We start from the raw sequence: 21,524 nt of genomic DNA, 5'->3' as shown, positions 1-21,524 counted from the left end.
GATATTTTATATGATATCTTTAAAATAAATAATTTATTGGCCATTTATATTTATGAATAATACAATATTTTTTTCAAATAACATTATCGTCTTCTATTTTAATTCTGATCGTCCTATTTTTTATTCGGACCGTACGCTATTTTTATTCAAAACATTTAATATTTATTCTGGAACCCTGAATAATTTAATATATCCTATCCTAGTTTTATTCTAACCATTTGCCATTTATTCTGATCCTGAATAGTATAATTATGACTAGGCTGTTAATAAAGTTCTGACCAAGATTAGATTTAAATTCTGACCATTAAATTCGTTGTCTTATTTATCGCCTCTTTCACTATTATTATATATGTTTCACTTATTATAATCATTGCCTTGCTTTATGTAAATCATGTGAATTCTGCGTGTATCTGTTTTTATGCATAGACTCATTTTCAACGCCATATATTTTCAAATACCCGCTGTATTAGTTTGACAAGGAGAAATCAAAACATCTCAATTATTTTCCATTATAGTCTAATCCGTGCTAATGACTTAATCGCATAATTGATCAAATTAGTAATTACATAAGTTATCGATTACACCTCGTATTCTAAATACTATATAGTGTCGAGATTTTCATCAGATATCATAAAAATATGTGTGTGATTTCATTATATAAAATTATTAATGAAATTGCATTATAAGAGAGATATTGGATTCGTTGAAAAAGTATCGTTCTAATCTAACTAAATCTAACTTAGTTCTGAATGCTTTTAGCCAGTACCTATTTTTTACCATTTAAATATATAATGCGATTAAGCATATCTTTTAAATTTCGATGAATACAATTTTTTAAATTATATAATAATATATAATTTACATAGAATTTCAAATGCAGTTTACATATGAAAATCTTAGTCGAAATCATTTCAAATGAAGAAACAATAACCTCTCAGTTGTGTGTAAAATCATATTATCTTACGTTTTTTCTGCGATTATATTTTATTACAGCAAATAACAATCAAGCAAATCACAAAACCATGGTGTCGAAACGACACTCGAATAGTAAAAGTAACGGTTGGTTTTGTGATGTGTTGACATTTGCAGTGTAACTATTTGGTGTCGATCGTTTATATATAAAAAGATAGTGAGTCATGCTTGCGTTTATTAGAACATATAAGAATATGTTTAACTATCAAACGTTCTAAAATTAATTAATTCATGATATTAGAAAATTTTCTAAGTATTATCCGTCAGAGAATCTGTCAAGGATTCGAAATCGCCTCCTACGAATTACGCGTGCTGAAAAAGGAAATCGAGGAAATGGTCTATGTTGAATCAAAGGTATGCTCGTCAATTCGCGTGCGTCGAAATTACATACACACGTACGATGACGTTTTATTTGATTTTTTGTTTCGTCCGACAATGGACTACAATATTGCAAATTACACCACATATTTAGGTCCGTCCATTCACATGTTAAACGATACGCGCGCGCCTCAGTCGCACTCGGCCGCTCCGATCGGAGTGTCATGCTCGGCGTCCGGTAAACGCGTGAACGCGCCCTAACAATTAAATCCGCGGTAACGGTTAACGAGGGTTAAGGATCGCGTATTAAATAATGGGATAGAAAATCTCACGTGGACTTGAACGGTATCGCTACGGCCAACAGTTTGAATTCGTGTTTGTTTAAAAACAATATTAGTTTGAATTAAAAATTATTATTAAAACACGGGATAAAAATTTGAACGAGGACGCGAACGGTATTGCTATGGCCAATAATTTGAATTGAAATCGATTGTACTGAAACGATAGTTATGAAACAAAATAATTAAATTGCATAAATTCGAAATTGTTATAAAATTGTGAAAATTTGAAATTGTTAAATCCAAATATTTATTTTATTTTGAAACTAATCGTACGGCTGATAGTTTGAAAACAAAAATCAACTTTTATTTCAAGTTGCATAAATTCGAGTAGAAAACTTCGATTTCGGACATGCTCGATTTGATGCGCTTTTTGATCGCGTTGTATAACTTTAAAATAACATCGTTATGTATGCACGTCGTCTGATTTCACCGAATCATTATTATCAACGTCTGGAAAATATTTGATTTAGACGAAACGCTACATACACTTGGGTGTAAGTGTAAATAAATTAAGTGATCGATTTCATATCGGGGAGTGCAGCTGTAAAGAAAATTCAATATGTCCTTCAAAAATGTTACGATATTATCCAAGGTCGTCGTAAATAAAGCAATACGTTTAAAAATGCATCTATGAAAAACTAAAGCCCGATTCACACACATATTACTACAAATCAATATTTTTTTTTCTATAAAAATATTTGAGAATAATCTTTATTATATTTTGGACAATTTAAGAACACTTTAAATATCATACAAAAATGTGGACCCAGATCAAATTTGGTTTGGTGAATTCATTCACTGCTATGCAGAATCCATTAATATTTATCTTTCATCTATACCCTGCTTCTAAATACTTGTCATAAAATTAATCTAGTGCCAATACGTTTTATGTGTTTTTATGAATTAGTAGTACTATTATTTGTTATTGATGATTAAGATTTTATTTTTTCACAGCTTTTAACAGGCCCACCCTGTTAAAAACTGTTCTTATGTTGGCTTTTCTCTCAATGCCTATGTTTCGCATCCGTATATCAGAACCAATTTAAAAATACGTATTTTAGCTTATACGCGTATATAATATTAAAATGGATTTAACAATTAAAATCTGTGCCTAATTCTAAAATGTACTATGTTCTACTAAACGACTAAGTGCGTGTGAATCAGGCTTAATTATTTTAAAGAATATAAAATAAGTACAGCTTTCTTTTTTCCTTGGACATATTATATCGTTGTTTTGAAACGAATTATCGCAAGTCTGTCTATATTTTATTTAATACTAATCAAAATAGTTTATTAGTTAATCTATTAAAGGTAAAATATGTCAATTAAAAATTGAATTAGTTTCTTTAACCATTAATATACTTCTATATAATAATTTAAAATATATTTTTCATAAATGCTTTTTGTGCCCGTTCCGTTTATTTATCGATCATCATAGTAATTATATTAATAATCTAGACCGACTCGTTAAAACTGACCTGTGCCAATACGTTACGTTTGTGCTTATTATGTGGTGTGTGTGTGTCCAATAAAAATATCATTTTTTTAGTTACAATGTGATGTTTTTGTGTCGTGATCGCCAAAGCGTGATTATGTTCCAGTTTCTACTGCGATTACACTCGCATGCATTCAGAGGACATGTATACGAATCGCAGATATGGGTTAGTAAGCTTCAATCTATTTTAAAGGCTGTATATGTGTAAATTTAGATTATAGATATTTTATTACTTTACGTCCATCATACACGGTGGTTGCGGTCTATAAAATGATAATGATAAGTCATTATAATAAAAAAAAACTTTCGATGTGTGGTTTGTCGATACGATTATACTATAGAAGTATAGCGGAAATTGCAACGCGAAAATATGTCGACCATAACAAATACGGACGGGAATTGATTAATTTTCGCAGTGCTGTTTTAAAAATGCGCCGTTTCAATTATTCGGCATAGAGATTTTTAACGCACGTTAGCGCACAGTCCCGCATTCGTATGTAAATTGTAAAAAATACACGTGAAATTGTACGTATTTTAAAGAAAAACTTTCTATTGTTTTCTATTATTATGGTATTGACGCCGGATTATGTTGTATATGGGTGATTATACTTCTGTGCATAGGAAAATATGTATTTATGACGTTTTAACATAATTTATTCTGTGTTTAATATCTGAATTTACAATACTATTATTTCTAACGTATTTTACATCATATTCAAGTTTTCTAATAAAACGATGAATTTGAATTTATAACATATTTGATGATTACATTTTGGTGACAGTCTTTATAATAAATGCACGATTGTGGTCCTTAGAAAAAGAAACACATTGAAATAAAAGATTTATAGTACCTTCTAGTATTTATGTGTGATATCTGTTAAATTTCAAGAGAGATACTAATATCAATATATTAAAACCAGCTCCTATTTTGCTTGTGATCCGGGGTAGGGAGGGCGAGTTCAGAAACTATTTTTAAGTGATCTCATTTTGAGTTTCATTTCAATCATTAAAAAAACCCTTTAATTTCGATTGAATAATATTTTCATAAAAAAACAGTCCTCGATTAATTAAATAATGTAACTTATTACAACCAAGTTAAGGATGAATTTTAGTAGCTTAACTGAACAAACAACGGGTGATTTGGAATTTAGATGGTTTCAAAAAGAAAGACGACCTAGTAAAAAATCGCTTCCATTTTTCTAGATTTTAATCTTTCCTTTGACAATTTCACGCATACATAATTTAACAATATATGTATGTACATATATATGTGCTGTTTTTTAGAATTTTGTTTTTTGAATTGGCAACACTTTTTCCAGCGATAGCTGACAGCTGATTTGTGATCAGTATGCTTTGCCATTTCATCATGCATAGATTTACGCCAGAACAACTCTTGTAAATTGTGCAAATTTCAGTTCGCAAAACTTACCGTGCAATTTTACGGTCGAAATAAACGTCCATCTGAGCAAGTAATTCGTATAACAATGGATCGTTCTCACACCACGCATACTCTAATTGATAATACGCATCCGCAGAGACGTCGTACAATACCCACCGAATAAGTTGTTTCTGCTGTGGAGCGTAGTATCGAGGAGGACCCGTATGAGTCGATTCGATATCATGCACAACAATTGGAGCTGTGTTTAACCACTTTGTAGAAGATTTTGCGGAAAGATCTTGATTTACGAGCAACAAGAATTGAAGCCGCTTGACCGTCGTATGCGTTGTATGGCTCATTTTTGGTTGAATGGTTACGTCAACAAGCAAAATTGGCGCATTTGTAGTAAAGAACATCCACAAGACGCCGTTACACCCACAAGAAGTCACTGTTTGGTGTTCTTTATGTGCTGGTGGAATCATTGGTCCATATTTATTAAAAAATTATGCCAGCCAGAATGTAACAGTCAATGGAAAGCACTATAGATCCATGATTAATGACTTTTTCGTTCCCCAATTGAATGGCAGTAATGTGGAAGAGCATTGGTTTCAACACGACGTCGCAACGTGCCACACAGCGCGTGCCAAAACCAATTTATTGAAGGAAACATTCGATTAGAGCATAATTTCTCGTAATGGATCTGTGAATTAGCCTTCAAGATCGTGTGATTTAGCACCTTTGGATTATTTTCTGTGAGGATATGTGAAGTCGCTAATCGATGCCGATAAAGCAGAAACGATGGAAGACTTGGAAGCCAACACTCGCCGCGTTATTGCCGATAAACGACCCCAGCTGCTCGAAAAAGTGGTCGAAAATTGGACTTCCAGATAAAATTATCTTTCCAATAACATGGCCATTATAAAGATTTTTATGTGTTCCTTTATGAACTAATATGAACAATCCTAGAAAATTCAAAAACATAAATCAATTAGAACGCAATAATATTAATCGTTTTATAAAAAAACTAAAGAAAATTGGATAAATGAAAAATGCAAAGAAATTAGGTCTAAAGCAAACAAACAATAAATGCATTAGGACTATTCAAAAAAATTTCTAGTCTTGAAAGACACAGAGGGTAAAATATTACATAATCTGAGTGAAAAATAATGAATAGATAATGTCGTTCTATTAGGGCTATATTTTTTCAGTTCTTGTTAACAGTAGTCGTATCAATGATGTTATTTAGTAACGGGATATTTTTGTTTCAATATCTACGTAAGAAGGGGTAGTCTTTAGAGGTTGTTAGTGAGGATATTAGTGCTGCAATCAAAACAGGTTCGAGATTAACGATACAGAATCTAGCACAAAATACGTGTCGCCTATATCAGTTCACAGGCATTTAAATGATTAGAAAAGGTATTAATTTGCAGAATATGTGTATCTCATATATTGTTTGAATCTCAATGTACCAATAATTAATTACTTCAGAACAGAAAGATTTATTTTTGAGTCGAATTGATACTGAAAATGAGAAGCGGATTTTTTTACAATAAGATAATGTTATGCATTTGGTGGGATATGAAGAGCATAATTCATTATGAGCTATTGAATTATATGTAGACACGTGTTAAAAAGCGACTATGAATATAAAAAAGACCTTCCCTTATAAATTAAAGAAGGATAATTTTACACCAAGAGAACGGTCGCCCTCGTGTAACCAAGAACACGACAGGAAAAATCTATGGATTTTTTTAGGAACTCCTTTCTCATCCACCGTATTCTTCAGACATTGCTCAAAACTGCTATCATCTATTTAGATCCCTGCAACAGTATTAAGAAGAAGAAAAATATTTTACAAAAACGGATATAAAAACGACATTAAAGAATTTATTGCTTTCAAAAAGACATTATTTTTCGAATTAGATATAAAAAAATTGACATGTGGAAAATATTTTTTAATGAAGATGGAGAATATATAATTTAGTAAAAGTATTACACATTTTAATTTTTAATTCATTTAACCCGCACCTGATATATTAAATCAACCAAGAACAACCTGATATCTTAAATCATTATTTGGAGTACAAAGAAAAGCTGTAGCACATAATAACAAACATTAGACGAGACTTAATTTAATATAAAAATTAAATTAATATGATCGATAGATTGTAGACGTTTGAGATGTGGCTTGGCTTATGCCATGGACTTTAAGTCTCCAATGACGAATTATCTGCATGAGAGAACGCGGTCGAGAACTTTCATTAAACGGACGAAGATGGAGTACCTCGGACATATGACCCGAGGTCCTAAATATAATCTTATTCATAATCCATCATCCAGTTGTCTTGATTGAGAAATATACGGAAATTACTGGAATCAAACATTACACCAAAAGAAGAAGATAACATTCAACATAATGTTAAATAGGTATATATGTAGTATATTTATGTATACAATCCTGTTCTGAAACGTATAAAAACATATTGACTCAAAGCTAGCGCATTCCTCATATTAATATATTTATTTTATATACATGCTTTCGTCAGTTAATTTAGTTTAATATAGATTATTTAGAATTGTACAAAATGGTTGTATGTATCTATTATATTATATTTGCTTGGCAGGTTCTGTAAGATAGGAATGTGTATCATTGAATATACATATATGTGTTACGTTGTGTTAGTTATTAATGGCATTTTCCGAAATTTAACCATCGCTCCTCGATCGCTTCAGTAGTTGTTTTTAATTGGTTACGATTCGCGATTAGAAAGAATTTGTTAAAAATACACACATGCGGTAGTTAGTCAGGTACTGTTGTTGTACGAAACTATAGTTCGCCGTAAATGGACTCGTGTGGCACAATAGCAGTTGCGTCACCATCACAAGGATCGAGGAGAAATGATCGCCCACATTAGCCGATTTGTCATCGAGGTGAAATTAAAGGTCTCGTGGTTGAATAGTTTTCCACGCAGAAATGATATTTCTGTATCAATTGATCAATTTCATATGTGTTAAAAAAAATATACTGAAATAATATTTTTTTTGCAAATTGGTAGCATGAATTGAGTCTGCATTCGTGTGGTTGTAGATTGTAGACATTTTATTATAATTTATACGAAGGTACCTATGACCTTTTGTGCTTATGTAGAACGTTTTATCTCTATTAATAAATCAAAACGATGTCTAGGTTTATGTTTTTATACGGACCGATAAACTTTGGCAGCTCAATAAGTTAAAAAATATTGATTTGCAGTTTACAATTAAATGCTTTGTACTTGAGTTGTTGAGTCTAATAATACGTCATTCTAAAAGAGTATGTTCACTCTAATTATACGATAGGGTCTAAATGTCGCGATCTATCATTAGAACGTTAGTACGTTAATACGTAATTCAGTTAACAAGGTAATTTTTTTCCATAATCTGCGACATCTGCAATACATATTTGTTACTTAAATATTAAATGAACTATAGTACACTTATTGATTTTTGTATTGTATTTATATATAGCTACATTCATACATATAGCATTGAAGAGTGCCTATTTATATGATAAATAATAACTAGACTATGATAGCATTTGAAATAACAGTTATAAGGCTGCTCACGTACGTAATGGCAGCTCTTTTAATGGAAAGGAATAAAGTATACAATCAAAATATTGTAACATTCAATATTTTAAATCATATAACAAGGACTAAACGAATATGTCCTTAATCAAGAGGTGCTTCGCATATACATATGTATATTATCTCAAAAATATCAAACGATATTATTATTAAAAAAGTTATTAAAACTCGATATATAGTATTTACATACAACAAAGAAAACCTCAAATATTTTTTAATAATTTAAGAAGGCGATTCTTCATAAAAAGTACTATATAAAATATTTTCTTTTGATGCTTCGAATCCCATACAAACAACAAAGCTTTTAGTTTCTATCGTTTTTGGAATTGCTTATTAATATATTATATCAATAATTCTGAGTTTTTCTTAACTTTTCATATCCTCCTAATTAAAATCGAGCTAAGTCGTAAATATAAAATATCAACAAATTCTTTAATAAAGAGCTAAATACATCCGGATGCTATTTAATAGGGAATTATTTTGAGAGATATGTGCATTTAAAAAAAATGCTTTTGTGCATTAATGTAAGATAAATCTTCGTAAATATGTGCATTTAAAAAAAAATTTTTGTGCATTAATGTAAGATAAATCTTCGGATTTTTGTTCGGAAAATGATTTGTTGCAGAGAGTTAATCATAAGGTGTTCACTTTTCTGAATGCTCGCTCGCACCAAATTTGTCCAACAATAATGCACAAAACATTCGTTTTATGGAACAATTGTTTTATATATTGCTCCTTTAAATCGTCTTCAATATATCCAATAGAGAGTATCACATAATATGTATAAACAAACAATGGAGTTCTTTAGAAAATATCTGACAATTATATAGTCAATTCCGCTTTCCAACTGCAACGTCGCCGACACAATTTTATTGCTTTTGACGTGAATTTTTCACTTCTGAGAAATGATAATTGTTTTTGCGCCCCCCCCCCCCCAAAATTTGGTTTAAAAATATTGACCAAAATTTGGTTTAAAAATATTTTGCCCAATACTTTCATATCAAAAGTCCGTAGTAATATCAGTATGATAATCTATCATATTTTTAAAAGATAGTGTAATACCAAACATCCCATTAGAAATGTGTTGGCTTAGTTAGTATCTTAGACTTGATCTTATAAAAGTTCTAAAACTGTAATTAGTTTTAGAACTTTCATTAGGTTGGGTTTGGGTTTGAACAGCAAATGGATGTTTCACAAATGTCAAATTGAGTTTCATAGATATTTTAGAGCGGCATATAATATCACTATCGCCTGTCAGTTTAATTATATTTTTTCTAATAGAAATATATATGTATCTACTGGTAAAATGTATTTGTATTTTAATAGTTAAAATATAACATTACTGAAAAATACACATTAACTGTAACATTTATAAATAATGATAAGTATGTAAATGTATATATTACTTCATATGGAAATCATATAATTTTACTAGCACCTGCCAGATAAATAATGTTTTTCCTGGTAAAAATATATATCTACCGATATGATTTCACTGAAATGGCATAATTTAAAAAATATTTTCGGGATAAGTTCAACACTGTTTTTTTAGATTTTCTTTGAAGGATAACCCCTCTCCCTATATGTGTTTTTGTAAAATTTCAATTGTACAAAATCAGTACAGGTATTCAGTGTGGATGTGATTGTGTCTTAAAATGATTTTAGACAAATTTATAGGCATGCAAATCTTAATATTATGATATTAAAAACGGTGATAAGCTCAGTTTCGGCATGTGATATACAAAGACCACTAAGACGAAAAAAGGCTTATTCTTTAAAATGGGGCACCACCGTGAGAAACCTTTTTACAGATTAAGCCAAAGTACCCGTCATGAATCAGAAAGATTAAAAGCATCCGTTGCAAATGCCTTGAGAAAGGATAACACGAGCATTTGGGATCGCATTCTCGTAAGGCTATAGCGGCCAACGACAATCTCTTCCAAACCCCGCCACCCTTTTGGAATTGGCCATTCCACCGAAAGGGGCGAAAAGTATAAAAACAGGAACACATAGTAAATTTTAGGTTTTCGTTTTTCGTTTTTAATTACCTTCGTATCGTAGTATAAAACTTGACAACTTTATAATATGAACATACATACATTATGCTCTATTTATTATATGTTGCTTGATTAGTAGGATATCAGTTCTCATAATATACTAATTCGTATAGCAAATTTTCCTTTATATCTATCGTTATTGTTGACTCATCGTCGTGCAACGACACTAAAAACGAAAGTGCCTGCTTGAAAATCGTGGGTGCATAAACGGGTCGTAAATGTTTATGGAAAAAAACAACTTTAGATAATGCTTGGAGGACATTTATGTCATCGGCTGCATCCCATTGTTCTACACCTGCGTTCCCATTCTCAGATTATCTAGTGAACGCGAATGACGTGTTTCAATCGATTGTCATCAGCGCGGAAAAATCGCGATAAGCGCTTTGATGGTGATAGTGGAAAACTTAGGATAATTCCTTCCCCTCATATTCCAAATATTTCCGTCGATTGTCACATATTAAATGTAAATCAGTAAAAACCTATGCAGCTGCAACATATGCAAGCAAGGTCAATCGAGCGAATCTCAGTCCCGGATATTTGTTAGCGTCATGGCGTGAGCTCTACATATTATAGTCTGTTCCTTTAGCATAGCACCAGTAGCAGCAGAGATGCGCTGATTACTATTAAAATATTTATGTAATACTATGCGCATATTTGCGAAGCAAGTTTCTTCGGTCACTCTCGGAGAAATTAGTTGTGAAAAATGAGCCGGACAGACACTGGACCGAAACGGTGTCGGCTAAAAAAGAGCTTTCACGAATTGATGTTAGGAAATGAGTATTCAATTTAATATAGGTTATATCATTAGTCCTTAAAGAGAGTGTTGGTATTAAAAATAGAAAACACGAGTGTGGACATAAGACATATTGTAAGCACTTATTCGAGACCTGCAATAATGTAAACTACTTGATAAAATCTCCTTCGTGAAAATGGATTTAGTTACTTTATATGACGTGTCCTACTTTTGTGGAGCTGAACGATCAATAGTAACTTAAATAAGTCCTACAGCTTTTACAGATAATCTCCTAAATGCTTTGAATACAATTTTAATCTTCGATTAATACTTCATTAGAGTAACTAGTAAGATAATAATACAGCCTAGTCACTAGTAGTTTCCTTAATTATTGTCTACGCAGGTAAAAACTGTTTCAGGGTTGAATAAGTTTTAGGATAGGTGTACAAATTTTAGTCCGGAAAAATCACGGAACCCTTTGAAATATGACAAACGAATTGAACGAATTTAATCCTAAGCTTTGACGATCTTTAATTTGGCGATAATCCTGGGCGGCGATCTTTCTGAATTATTCACAATGAATACATTGAACATATAAAGTTTATCGTTGGCCCTTGTTTTTACTAAGTTCTAAGATATATTTTTTTTATTTAAGTACATGTACAGCACAAAAGTGCTTTATGCTAATACAAACTGTACAGAAAAAACTTTATACACATAAAAATATTAACAATATTAATGGCTATATCACAATGCTTCCACCAACTGTAAATAGTACCTGGATGATAACAAATGTATCCTACAGATAGTTTAAGGTTTTCTTACCCTAAGGGGTGTAACTTCGCAGCCACAAATACGCCGCTGGAAACTGGTAATAATTTATTAGTTAACTGTGATAAACTATGATGGGCGAGATTGTTATTCTCCGAGCGGTGGTGGAGAAGCTGGCGAAGGGTTGATGTCAGTGGAAGATCCTTTGAGGTCTTGTAGGTTAGGCAGCGACGATGTATTGGAGGTTGATCCGTCGTGTCTGGTGAAGTCTCTCTCTGGTGATGGCCGTACATAACCGTATGGTCCTCGTCTACGGGCCGCATTTCAGCATATCCTGTCGGGCCGTGTCTGCGTGTCTCTTCCCTCTCCTCATTGGAGACCAGCCTTAAGTATTAAGGTTTGCAAAGCTCGCTGACGAATCACAATCATGCAGCGATTATCCAGCCAATTGTTGCACTCGTTTCTTAGAACAACAAAATGTGTATACGCCTCTAGAAAATGACATATGCTTGATGAACATCTTTCCGAGTTCAAATTGTGACCTTACGGTGCTTTTAATTTTCCTGTGATATATTGTTTCCCGTGACTGTTTCGCAACAAAAAAATATTCTTTCAATGCATCGGAGAATAATTGCGTGTTATTTATGTGAGCCATTTTTTTTAGACGTAACGAGGGCTTTTGTGTGGTCCCATCCTTTTGTCTAATTCATCCATATTTTTACGAATGATCACCCTTAATAAGATCCCACATTCGAAATCTCCAGATTGCGGATATTTCGAGTGTGTGTGGAGGTATCTGAAAAACCTATTTTGTACATTTTGTATTAGAACTGAATCGGTTGCATTCTTTGGCATACAGACCAGAGGAACATACTTAAGAGCGCTGCGCACTAGGCGATTATACAAGGTACACACTACCCTCGAGCTCCTCAATCTCAACATCTTACGTTTTATTGCGTATATTTTCTATATGTTGTAGAAATTTATAGTCAGCTTTGAATAGGACATCAATCAATTACCACTTTTGTTCGATGAAGCACATTGCTACCTGTTTAATAATCAAAATTAAGCAGAAACTTTTAGATTTATAATAACAAATTAAAGTATTCTACCATATTTAATGCAAAAATTTAAGATCATTCGCAAAAGTAATAATTTGGAATTATTAATAAATTTAATAAATAGAACAATACATTGTTTAGGCAAGATTTGAGGAATTCATCATTGGCAATGTATTCACTTACTGAAGACAATCTGAAAAGTGTGTATTATAAAAAATGTGTGTAAAAATAATTTAATCATTTTCAGTTTAAACCCAAACCTATACATTTTTTTAGAATTTAGGCATGAAAAAAGCTTTTTCAAAGTTAGTGTAGATGACATCTTAGTGTTTACCTATATCGAGGTATTTGTCAAAAAAATAAAAAACGTAAAAAATTCGTTGCTAATACGCCCAATACACGAAAACCATGCTTTTGATCGATCAAATAAATTTCGATATATGAATTATGATTTCGAGTACTTTGGCTAGTGCTGATAAAATCGAAACCGGCCTATAATTCTGCATTAAATAGATATGTTACCTTTCCTATTTTCGAGCAGCTCTCATTTGAATCTGAACTTAGTGGAACTGGGTCGAAGAATAAAGATAATCAAAATATTAATTTTATTTTTTAGATGATAAAAAAATGTTGTTTAGACCAGTTTTTTCCACAATATTTTTTGAACGGTCGCATTCGTAAATGTCATATTTCGCAATATTAAAAAAATATCGCTTAAGTCATCTAAAGAAAATTTAAGATAAATTTTGATAAATGTCAATTTGTGTTAATTTTTTGATGTAAAAAAAAATAGAAAAAATACTTTGTGTACCTAATAAACATATTATTTGTACAAAGTTGGTAGCAAAAGTTTATCAATCTCAGGTAACTCAATAGCTAGTTGAGTTCACTGGAACTCGATGATGTGTTATAAATATTATTTACAATGTAAATTTTGCATTATGATAGTAGGCCAATTGATATTGAATGTACGGGTAGATAATGTGTATTCAAAAGCAACTGTTCAAGCGTCTATTTATTTAATGTTTACACACGTGACGTCTTGTAAATTTTATGATATGATTGTTTCAAGTTTTTAGCTAAAGTATTTAATAAGAAAAAACACAAATTTCACAATTCAGTCTTTTCCTTTCGACCTTCGGAGCTGGGTGATTCATAATCATAACAACTTAATTTTTGTACAATATTTTGTTTTGTGCATAATGATTGATGAGTAATATCACATTCTAACATTTTAATTGAAAGTTATCCCAGTTAATCAGTCACACTAAAGATTACATTATCTAACTATGATTGTACTAAAATATTTCAGAACAATGTGATATCAATAACTGCGGGTTTTAAAAATACATGGATAGATAAAGTATAAATAATTAATATATATTATTTGTTTCAGTTCTAACAAACGCCAACTTGGATCAAATGCACTCGCCAGGTGAGATTTCATATTAAATAAATTATTTTAGCAAAGTTTCAAACCGCGTCTAATATAAAATTATTTATAAATACTTTTACACTTGACGCTAGATGGCAATATATTAATATAATATGCAATAATAAGAAATACTTATAAGTATTCACAATAACGCTCGAATTACCGAATTATATCATCGAAGATAACAATAATGCAAATGGTTTTAGATAATTGTTGCAATTTTAACCCGCGATTGGGAATATTTAGTCTGTAGGCACGTTTCGCACTAATTACCGAACTCTGGCTCGATTATGATATATTTTATAATATTTTTCATATATACACTCATCGTTTACAGTCAATTATATCGTTCGTCCAGCTTTAACTCGTCGGGATGCGGCTCCACCGGCGATCCTGGCGAAGACATGTACTCGGACGTGTCTCTGGAGGAGGATGTGCAGGGGCTTAGCTATAAGGTAATTATTTCCAGCAATACTTTCGTTGATCCAAAAAAGTATGTATTATGAAAATATTTTCTAGCGGTAAAGTAACGCATATCTCAGTTGATAATATTTAACTAAATTGACTTATTCTTTTAACTAGTTGAGTTAAGTGGGAGTCGTATACATATTATCACTATCATTATAACCCAATTACGATTAAGAGCATTTTTCATTAAAATTCTTATCATTGTCGGGAAGTCGAGCTTCCCGTCTCTTTGACACTATCGTATGCCGAAAATTTCATTATGTACGTTTATATTATGGCGTTGTTATGTATCGCGTTTCCCATGCTTAAGGGGTCGCAGTGAATCAAACGCATTATATAGATAAAGATTTATATGTGAGAACGCCGGCTCTTTTTCTCATGGGCGGTTTTGCAAGTCGATTGTGTGCTAGTTCATCATCTATATTTCTCGACTTGTAGTAAAATACAAAGCTTTCTTCTTACATTTGCCCAGAAGTGAAATTTGGGCGCGGCAAGGCCGCTATGCAAATATGTCTGCCGCTTACTGCCTACAGTCGCATGCAGTATTTATGCAATACTCTTCCTACGTTGTTGCATACATATTGTACGTCAAACCTAAGTGTATTATTTACGCCTGCGGTTCGCTCGCTAGTTGGGCAATTATGTGTTTATTGCCCACAATCGATGTGTCGCGAAGAAGACGATAGAGGAAGTTGTGTAACGTATGTGTGCGTATTTATGTAGAATTTTGATGGAAGTGTAAATATTACACAAGGAGAAAGAATCGAGGTTAAATCTGCAAAAGCAAACAAGACATGCGTACGTATGTTTATATAGAAGCCAACAAATGTGTAAAAATTCACCATAAACATTGGACTCTCCGCATATTTCATATTCGCCCAATTCGATTGCCACTCTAAATGAGATGTCTTAATACAGGCGTATCAAACTCATATTGCATTAGGTTTCTCAATCGAATATTCGTTTATACTATTTGAAAATTTTTTTTAAAAAATCTTAGTATGAAACAATTTGTATACTTGAGCAAATCAAGTTGTAGTCGTTTTTCTCTCGATATACCTGAGTGATCCGAGATCCATGATCCTTTATACGCCTTTATTTTATTTCAAAATACGAGATAATAAAACTTTTAAATTCTTTCCAAAAATATTTGTGAATATAATGTTTGTGGCGGTGTTTACTATGACCGAATTCGCAGAATTCGTTCGTTGAAAGAAACAAATTGTTGGAAAGGCCCACTCTTCATTATCGTTTAACGCTTATCTCAAAAACGGGTATGCGTCGCCAATTTTCGTGAAGTTTTTGCATGCATTTTTCATGCATTTTTCTGTCAAAATTATTTTTATAACAATATTACGACTTACAATTAGTAAGAATCGAATAAAGGATATCAATTTAACTGTCGTGGAAAAAGTGTTGCCAATTGGAAAAACAAACCTCTAAATAAACATCCTTTATATACAAATACGTAAAGTGTTGAACCCTTTTAGAGTTTCATTTTATGAAAATCTGATAATTGCGGACATATGTATAGAGAGAAAAGAAGAGTTTCTTCAAAATACGTTTAGCACAGATTTAGGAAAGAAATTCTTGTTTCTCTTGCTTTTTATTTTTTTGCCAGTAATCACAGTCGTCTTTCCGTGTTATCATTTGTATTTAAGCCATTGGTTATAATAATAAAATATTGTGTTTGATAGCTAATGTTCAACCTATTAGACGCTCTAATTACGCATTTGCCAGCTTGTAGTTGATCGATATCTAAAATCTGCACGGAGCGTTTCTTCATAGTAATGATTCACATCCCGCAAGAGCATATGACACGCATTCTATTCCTGTGGAACCTCACATCTTCATATGATTCACACGTGTTCGATCCGGGGAGGGCGTGAACACGTCACCAGAACATCGAGCTCGGTCTCGGTGGGTGCATCGGAAGAGGTGCGGTCAATTCCCGGAGGAAGTCCTCCTCCCCGGCCTTCGCCTGCATGGCAGACTCTTTTAATAGCCGTTTCGGTCAGATAGCGAGCTCAGATAGTTCATCGTTGCTAGTTTATGATGATGATAATAATAATAAGTATCTAGATTTAACCGACCGTCTCCTGGCCATTATTCATCATCATCTACAATAGGACTGCCGATAGTTGCAACTGTCTAGGGTTATTCTGTAGTTTGCGAGCTTTTAATGACCGTTTTTAGCCTCAGGCATTTTTTTCAGATAATAATACATAATCTTAATGTTCTATGTACACAAGTACACAACCATAAAAAAACATGATTTGTATATCAAATCGATTTGTTTTCAAAATGCTTCAATAAGTGAGGCGTATCTTAAATATGATATAATCTAATCTGTGTATTATGCTATTGTTGCAATTTGTGATTTATTCAATAAAATGTTATCGTGAGATTCTAGCTAGCCAAATACAGTTGATAGCGTGATAACGTTATTGTTAGCGATAATAGCGATAAAGGTTACGCTATTTTTTCCTAATATGGTATTATTTTGAGTAGATTTTGTTTTTTTTGACTATGCTATGACAAGACAAGACTATAACTCTATTAAAGTGTATCTACAATATATATTATATATTATAAATACGGTGACCGGATTATTGCGCACACGAAAATTCCACACAGTGAAAATTTTGAACATAAATAATTGTTTGATTGTTAAATAAGTATTAATTTTTAACTTCTTTATATATTTCTCTATTTTTATGTAAAAACTTGTGTAATTATAGAAAATGTAAGTGTATCATACCAAAGTAAATTACTAATATAATTGTAATGATATTTTTACATTAAAATTATATTGCCATTTGTGAAATATACATACATAATTTTTTCATATACATATATTGACGTGTTCTTAAATATGCCTATATGTGAATATTGATCACTTATGATTAAATTTTTCGTTTGCCCAATAATTACCGAAAGTCAAAAATTCACGTCAAAAGCAATAAAATCGTGCCGTCGCCGAAACGATTTTTTGCCTTTGACGTGAATTTTTGACTACTGAGAAGTGATAATTGTTTTTGCGCTATCCTATTGACCAAAATTCGATTTGAATATACTTTGACCCGTACTTCATATCAGAAGTCCGTAATAATATCGGTAAGGGTAGCTATCATATTTTTAAAACAAACGTAATATCCAAGTGCAGACAAACTACGGAGATGCGAAATGCAACGTCTGTCTGAATTTCTCCCGCTTATTTTCCACTGAGAGATAAGTTGGCTTAGTTTGCATTTTGGATCTAATGAAATTTCTACATCTATAATTAGTTTTAGAACTTTCGTTAGGTTAGGTTTGGGTTTGAACAGCAAGTAGACGTTTCGCAGCTGACAAATTGCGGTTCATAGCTATTTTAAAGCAGCAAATTAGCGCCTATCAATTAAATTATATTTTCGCTAGTAGAAATATATATTAGCTAGTGAAAATGTATTTGGACTGAAAAATACACATTAACCATAACATTTATACATCACGTGTAAATAAATAATGAATGTAAAATGTAAAATGGATACATTACTACATATGGAAATGTTGAAACATATAATTTTACTAGCACCTGCTAGATAAAATGTATTCTAGTATGATTTCACTGAAATGACATAATTTAAAAAATATTTTTTTTTAGATTTTATTCAAGGGATAACCCGAGAATTTTTGGTGTCATTTTAATTCGATTTCATTAAGATTCATAGTGTTTTATTAGATGACATGGATATTTCTGGCCAAATTCAAAAAGGGGGGGAGGGCAAAATCCTCACCTGCCCCCCAAATGTGTTTTTGTAGAAATGCAATTGTACAAAATTAGCATAGGTATACAATGCGGATTTTGGGCTATCGTCATTGCTTACTTGCATAAAATAACGCTGTAATCTGGTGATACGTTTTTTTGCATCCTGATTATCACTGTTGTCATTGTTTACTGTTTTTGATGCTTTGAATTAATAACTTCAAAAATTGCATCTACACAGTTTTCACTTTCATTGTAATGTGCTAAATTGTCATATATTGCTTGTAAAACCTATTTATTATTTAAATTATTGCCCTAATTATGTGTCCCAAATAACCTAAGAAAATTACAATTAGTTCCCTTATTTGGTTTCTGTTCCTTAGAATTTGACCCAAATAACCAGTAATCCAATCAAGCGGAATCGACTGTAGTATTTTGCCAGCCTGATCGATTGTTTCAAACTGTATTAGATAAAAAGTGAAGATTTATTCAGATTATAATGATTTTATATATATTTTTAGCTTTTTCTACTTTAAAAATCCATAATTATATAAAATAGTAGGTATATAAAAAAAATAATTGAAAAACGAATGGTTTTATTGAAAAATAAACAATGTAGCTAAAATTAATGTATAGTTTATAGATCGAATTATTTTTGTAGAAAAAAATATCGTACAGTTTATTTAAAAGCACTGGAAATTATCAGTAGTTTATTTTTTTTATACTTTTAAGAGCATTATCTAGTTCAATTTTGAAACCAATTTTCAAGTGGTTCAAGTGTTTGATGCTCCAATGCTCTGAATCAACTTTTAGTGATTTCAATTTCTAAATGAAATCACCCAAGCAAAATTCCAAAAACGCTTTGTACTGTATTGTTTATTTATTATTTTATGTACACCTACATACCATGTTATGTTAACATAAAAATATGTATTCTATATATATCGCTTGCATAAAATTCCGGTTCTTTTGCCTTTATACCATTTTGTAGCGATGGTAGTATTATAGTTTTACGCCCAACGAAAGTTGTGAATCTGCTAAGTTCTTTCTCCTTCAACTCGGACATACTGGTACTTCATTGACCGCCTTCTGGTCGCATCTATCCGGCTCGCTCGCTTCTCGAGCACTTGTCGACTCTTCGTAATGAGCTTCCAGGCATTCACTTCTCCTCTCGAGGCGAAAATCTGTCGCAAAAGAAAGTTTATCGACCCCCGACACCAGAAGTTCGGAAGAGACGAGCTTTTCGAAGCGGTGAATTGGTAATTTCACGCTGTTGCATTGTATCAATAGAGACGTTTTGCTACGGTCATCCTCGACGATTTTTATTGAAATTCAACAGAATGACACAGGCGTGCGAAACATGGCATATTGACGCACACACATGTCGGCCAGAAAGCGAACGTTTTGTATCACTGACTACAAACTCCCGTCGGCCAATTGTGGCCATTATTAATTCAGTAGCACCGCGCCTCTCGTTCCGATCGCTCGTACATAGACTCTCTCGATTGTGAATAATATAAAATTGCGTTGATTACATTGGGGTGGCACCCCTATGTATACATACTTACCCCTTGATTATTGAAAGTGCGACGATCCCCCCGAGATTGTGTCTGAAAGTGAAATAATCCATCTCGACTGTGTTGTTATCGTTGTTGCACACATTTCGTCTAGGATTTGGAATTATATAAGTTTATAGTAAACATCGAGACCAGTTTCGCTGATCGACCTTCACCTCGCTCATACGACTGCCTATCTACAGCTATAGCTACAATGCCGCTATCGACAAAACGACGATAACACGAGCAAGACAGTCAGTACAAGCCATGAGCTCTAAGCGGCGATAGTGCGATGGTGAACATCATGGGTTCGAGAAATGACTCGGTTGAGATCGATTATTGCGAAGAGCTAGAGTTCGACATGTGGGATGGACAGTTCGACTTTGTCGGTCCTCAGGTCGTCTCCAGAAGCGCCCTATCTTCGAACATATCGGACGGCCCCGAAGATCTCTTCACAGGAAGTCCGCTGACTCCTCATCTGAAGAACGGAGCCAACGGATGGAAGAAGACAGTGGCGCACAAGTGGTGTGACAATCTCACTGATCAAGTATGCCACGCAAAGGTTCATTCGATCGTTATATAGAACTATTCGAATCCCTTGTGTCGAATGTACGTGTACGTGACGCGACCGAATCGAGCGTGAAAAGTGATCTACGTGATTGTTGTTGTTGCAATGGATGGTCTCTGTGTGATAAAAAGTCTGAATCGATATTTATGAAATTGTGTTATAATCCACGTTGGATATGAATGTTATGATATTTAGTGCTTTGTCGGTCAACTTTCGAGTTGTTAAATTGGCGTTATATAAAAAGAAATTCAGAAATATTGAAAACAAAACCGTTAAGATATTACTTGTAATTGTTACATATCTTTATAGCTCTAATCATTTTTTATGTTATTTAAAAATAATTAATGTTGATTATTTGCTTTCGATTTGGCGACATAATCAACATTCGCATATAACGTGATCTGCATACATTACAATTTTTTTGTTTCAAAGCTTTCTTTGCATTATTTAAATCAGGTCTGTTCAATTTTAAAATAAAATTCTCATATATCATTGTATGGGATGTCATTTTTTCTTATTAAAATCACGACAGATCGATGGTATAAATCAGTGACCATTATCTGAAAGACATGGGTTAAAATCCCATATGAACCCTAGTGTTTCTAAATATATATATCGTGTCTGTAAGATTGGAATTAGTGATTATTACATAATTATAATTCTTAGATTTTCCTAATCTCACTAGTGAATATCGAGATAAATAATGACTTGTATTTTTTAGGTCAAAATATAAGCGGCCAGAATAAATATTAAATAGTAAAAATTTATAATAAATGGTAATAATTATTTTGACAAATGGTTCATTATAGCCAATATTTATATTATATGCTCTGTATTTTAACCTCAATGTCAGTTTTATGTTGACAGATGGTCAGCATAATAATACATTATCATTATCAAGGTGTTTTAAGGCCAGCTTGTTTGGTTGGGCTCGCTCAGATGTCAACACAACGAATCAAGTGTGCACTACGCTGCCGCTCTGTCATTATTCCCGCTTCGT

General features: G+C 32.5%; 1 protein-coding gene and 1 long non-coding RNA gene across 36 annotated transcripts in view; one reads left to right on the top strand and one right to left on the bottom strand.

Annotated features, from left to right (window-relative positions):
- The window catches only part of nuf (rab11 family-interacting protein nuf), a 63,313-nt gene that overhangs the window by 32,142 nt on the left and 9,647 nt on the right, over positions 1-21,524 (top strand). For 2 of the 35 annotated variants that reach the window (XM_088196331.1, XM_088196314.1), the window contains exons 1-4: positions 1,457-1,528; positions 3,181-3,292; positions 14,149-14,187; positions 14,546-14,642. In XM_088196331.1, coding sequence (XP_088052457.1) covers positions 3,255-3,292; positions 14,149-14,187; positions 14,546-14,642 — 174 coding nt within the window. In that variant the 5' untranslated portion in view covers positions 1,457-1,528; positions 3,181-3,254. Of the gene's footprint in view, positions 1-1,456; positions 2,126-3,089; positions 3,293-14,148; positions 14,188-14,524; positions 14,643-19,630; positions 20,519-21,524 lie in introns of those variants that run through there. The other 33 variants (XM_088196322.1, XM_088196307.1, XM_088196330.1 and 30 more) reach the window with 23 other exon arrangements.
- LOC148229645 (uncharacterized) lies at positions 3,469-13,551 on the bottom strand. Its single transcript, XR_015811251.1, has 2 exons — positions 5,652-13,551; positions 3,469-5,324 (listed from the first exon to the last, which is right to left on the bottom strand). It is a non-coding gene; the product is annotated as an uncharacterized LOC148229645 (long non-coding RNA).

The sequence above is a fragment of the Plectrocnemia conspersa genome, unplaced genomic scaffold (genome assembly GCF_051122295.1).
Source record: "Plectrocnemia conspersa isolate PC_06_02 unplaced genomic scaffold, ASM5112229v1 ptg000011l, whole genome shotgun sequence".
In the NCBI taxonomy this organism is placed as follows: Eukaryota; Metazoa; Arthropoda; class Insecta; order Trichoptera; family Polycentropodidae; genus Plectrocnemia; species Plectrocnemia conspersa.
Note: the sequence above shows the minus strand (reverse complement) of the source record. Positions and strands in the feature narration are given on the sequence as shown.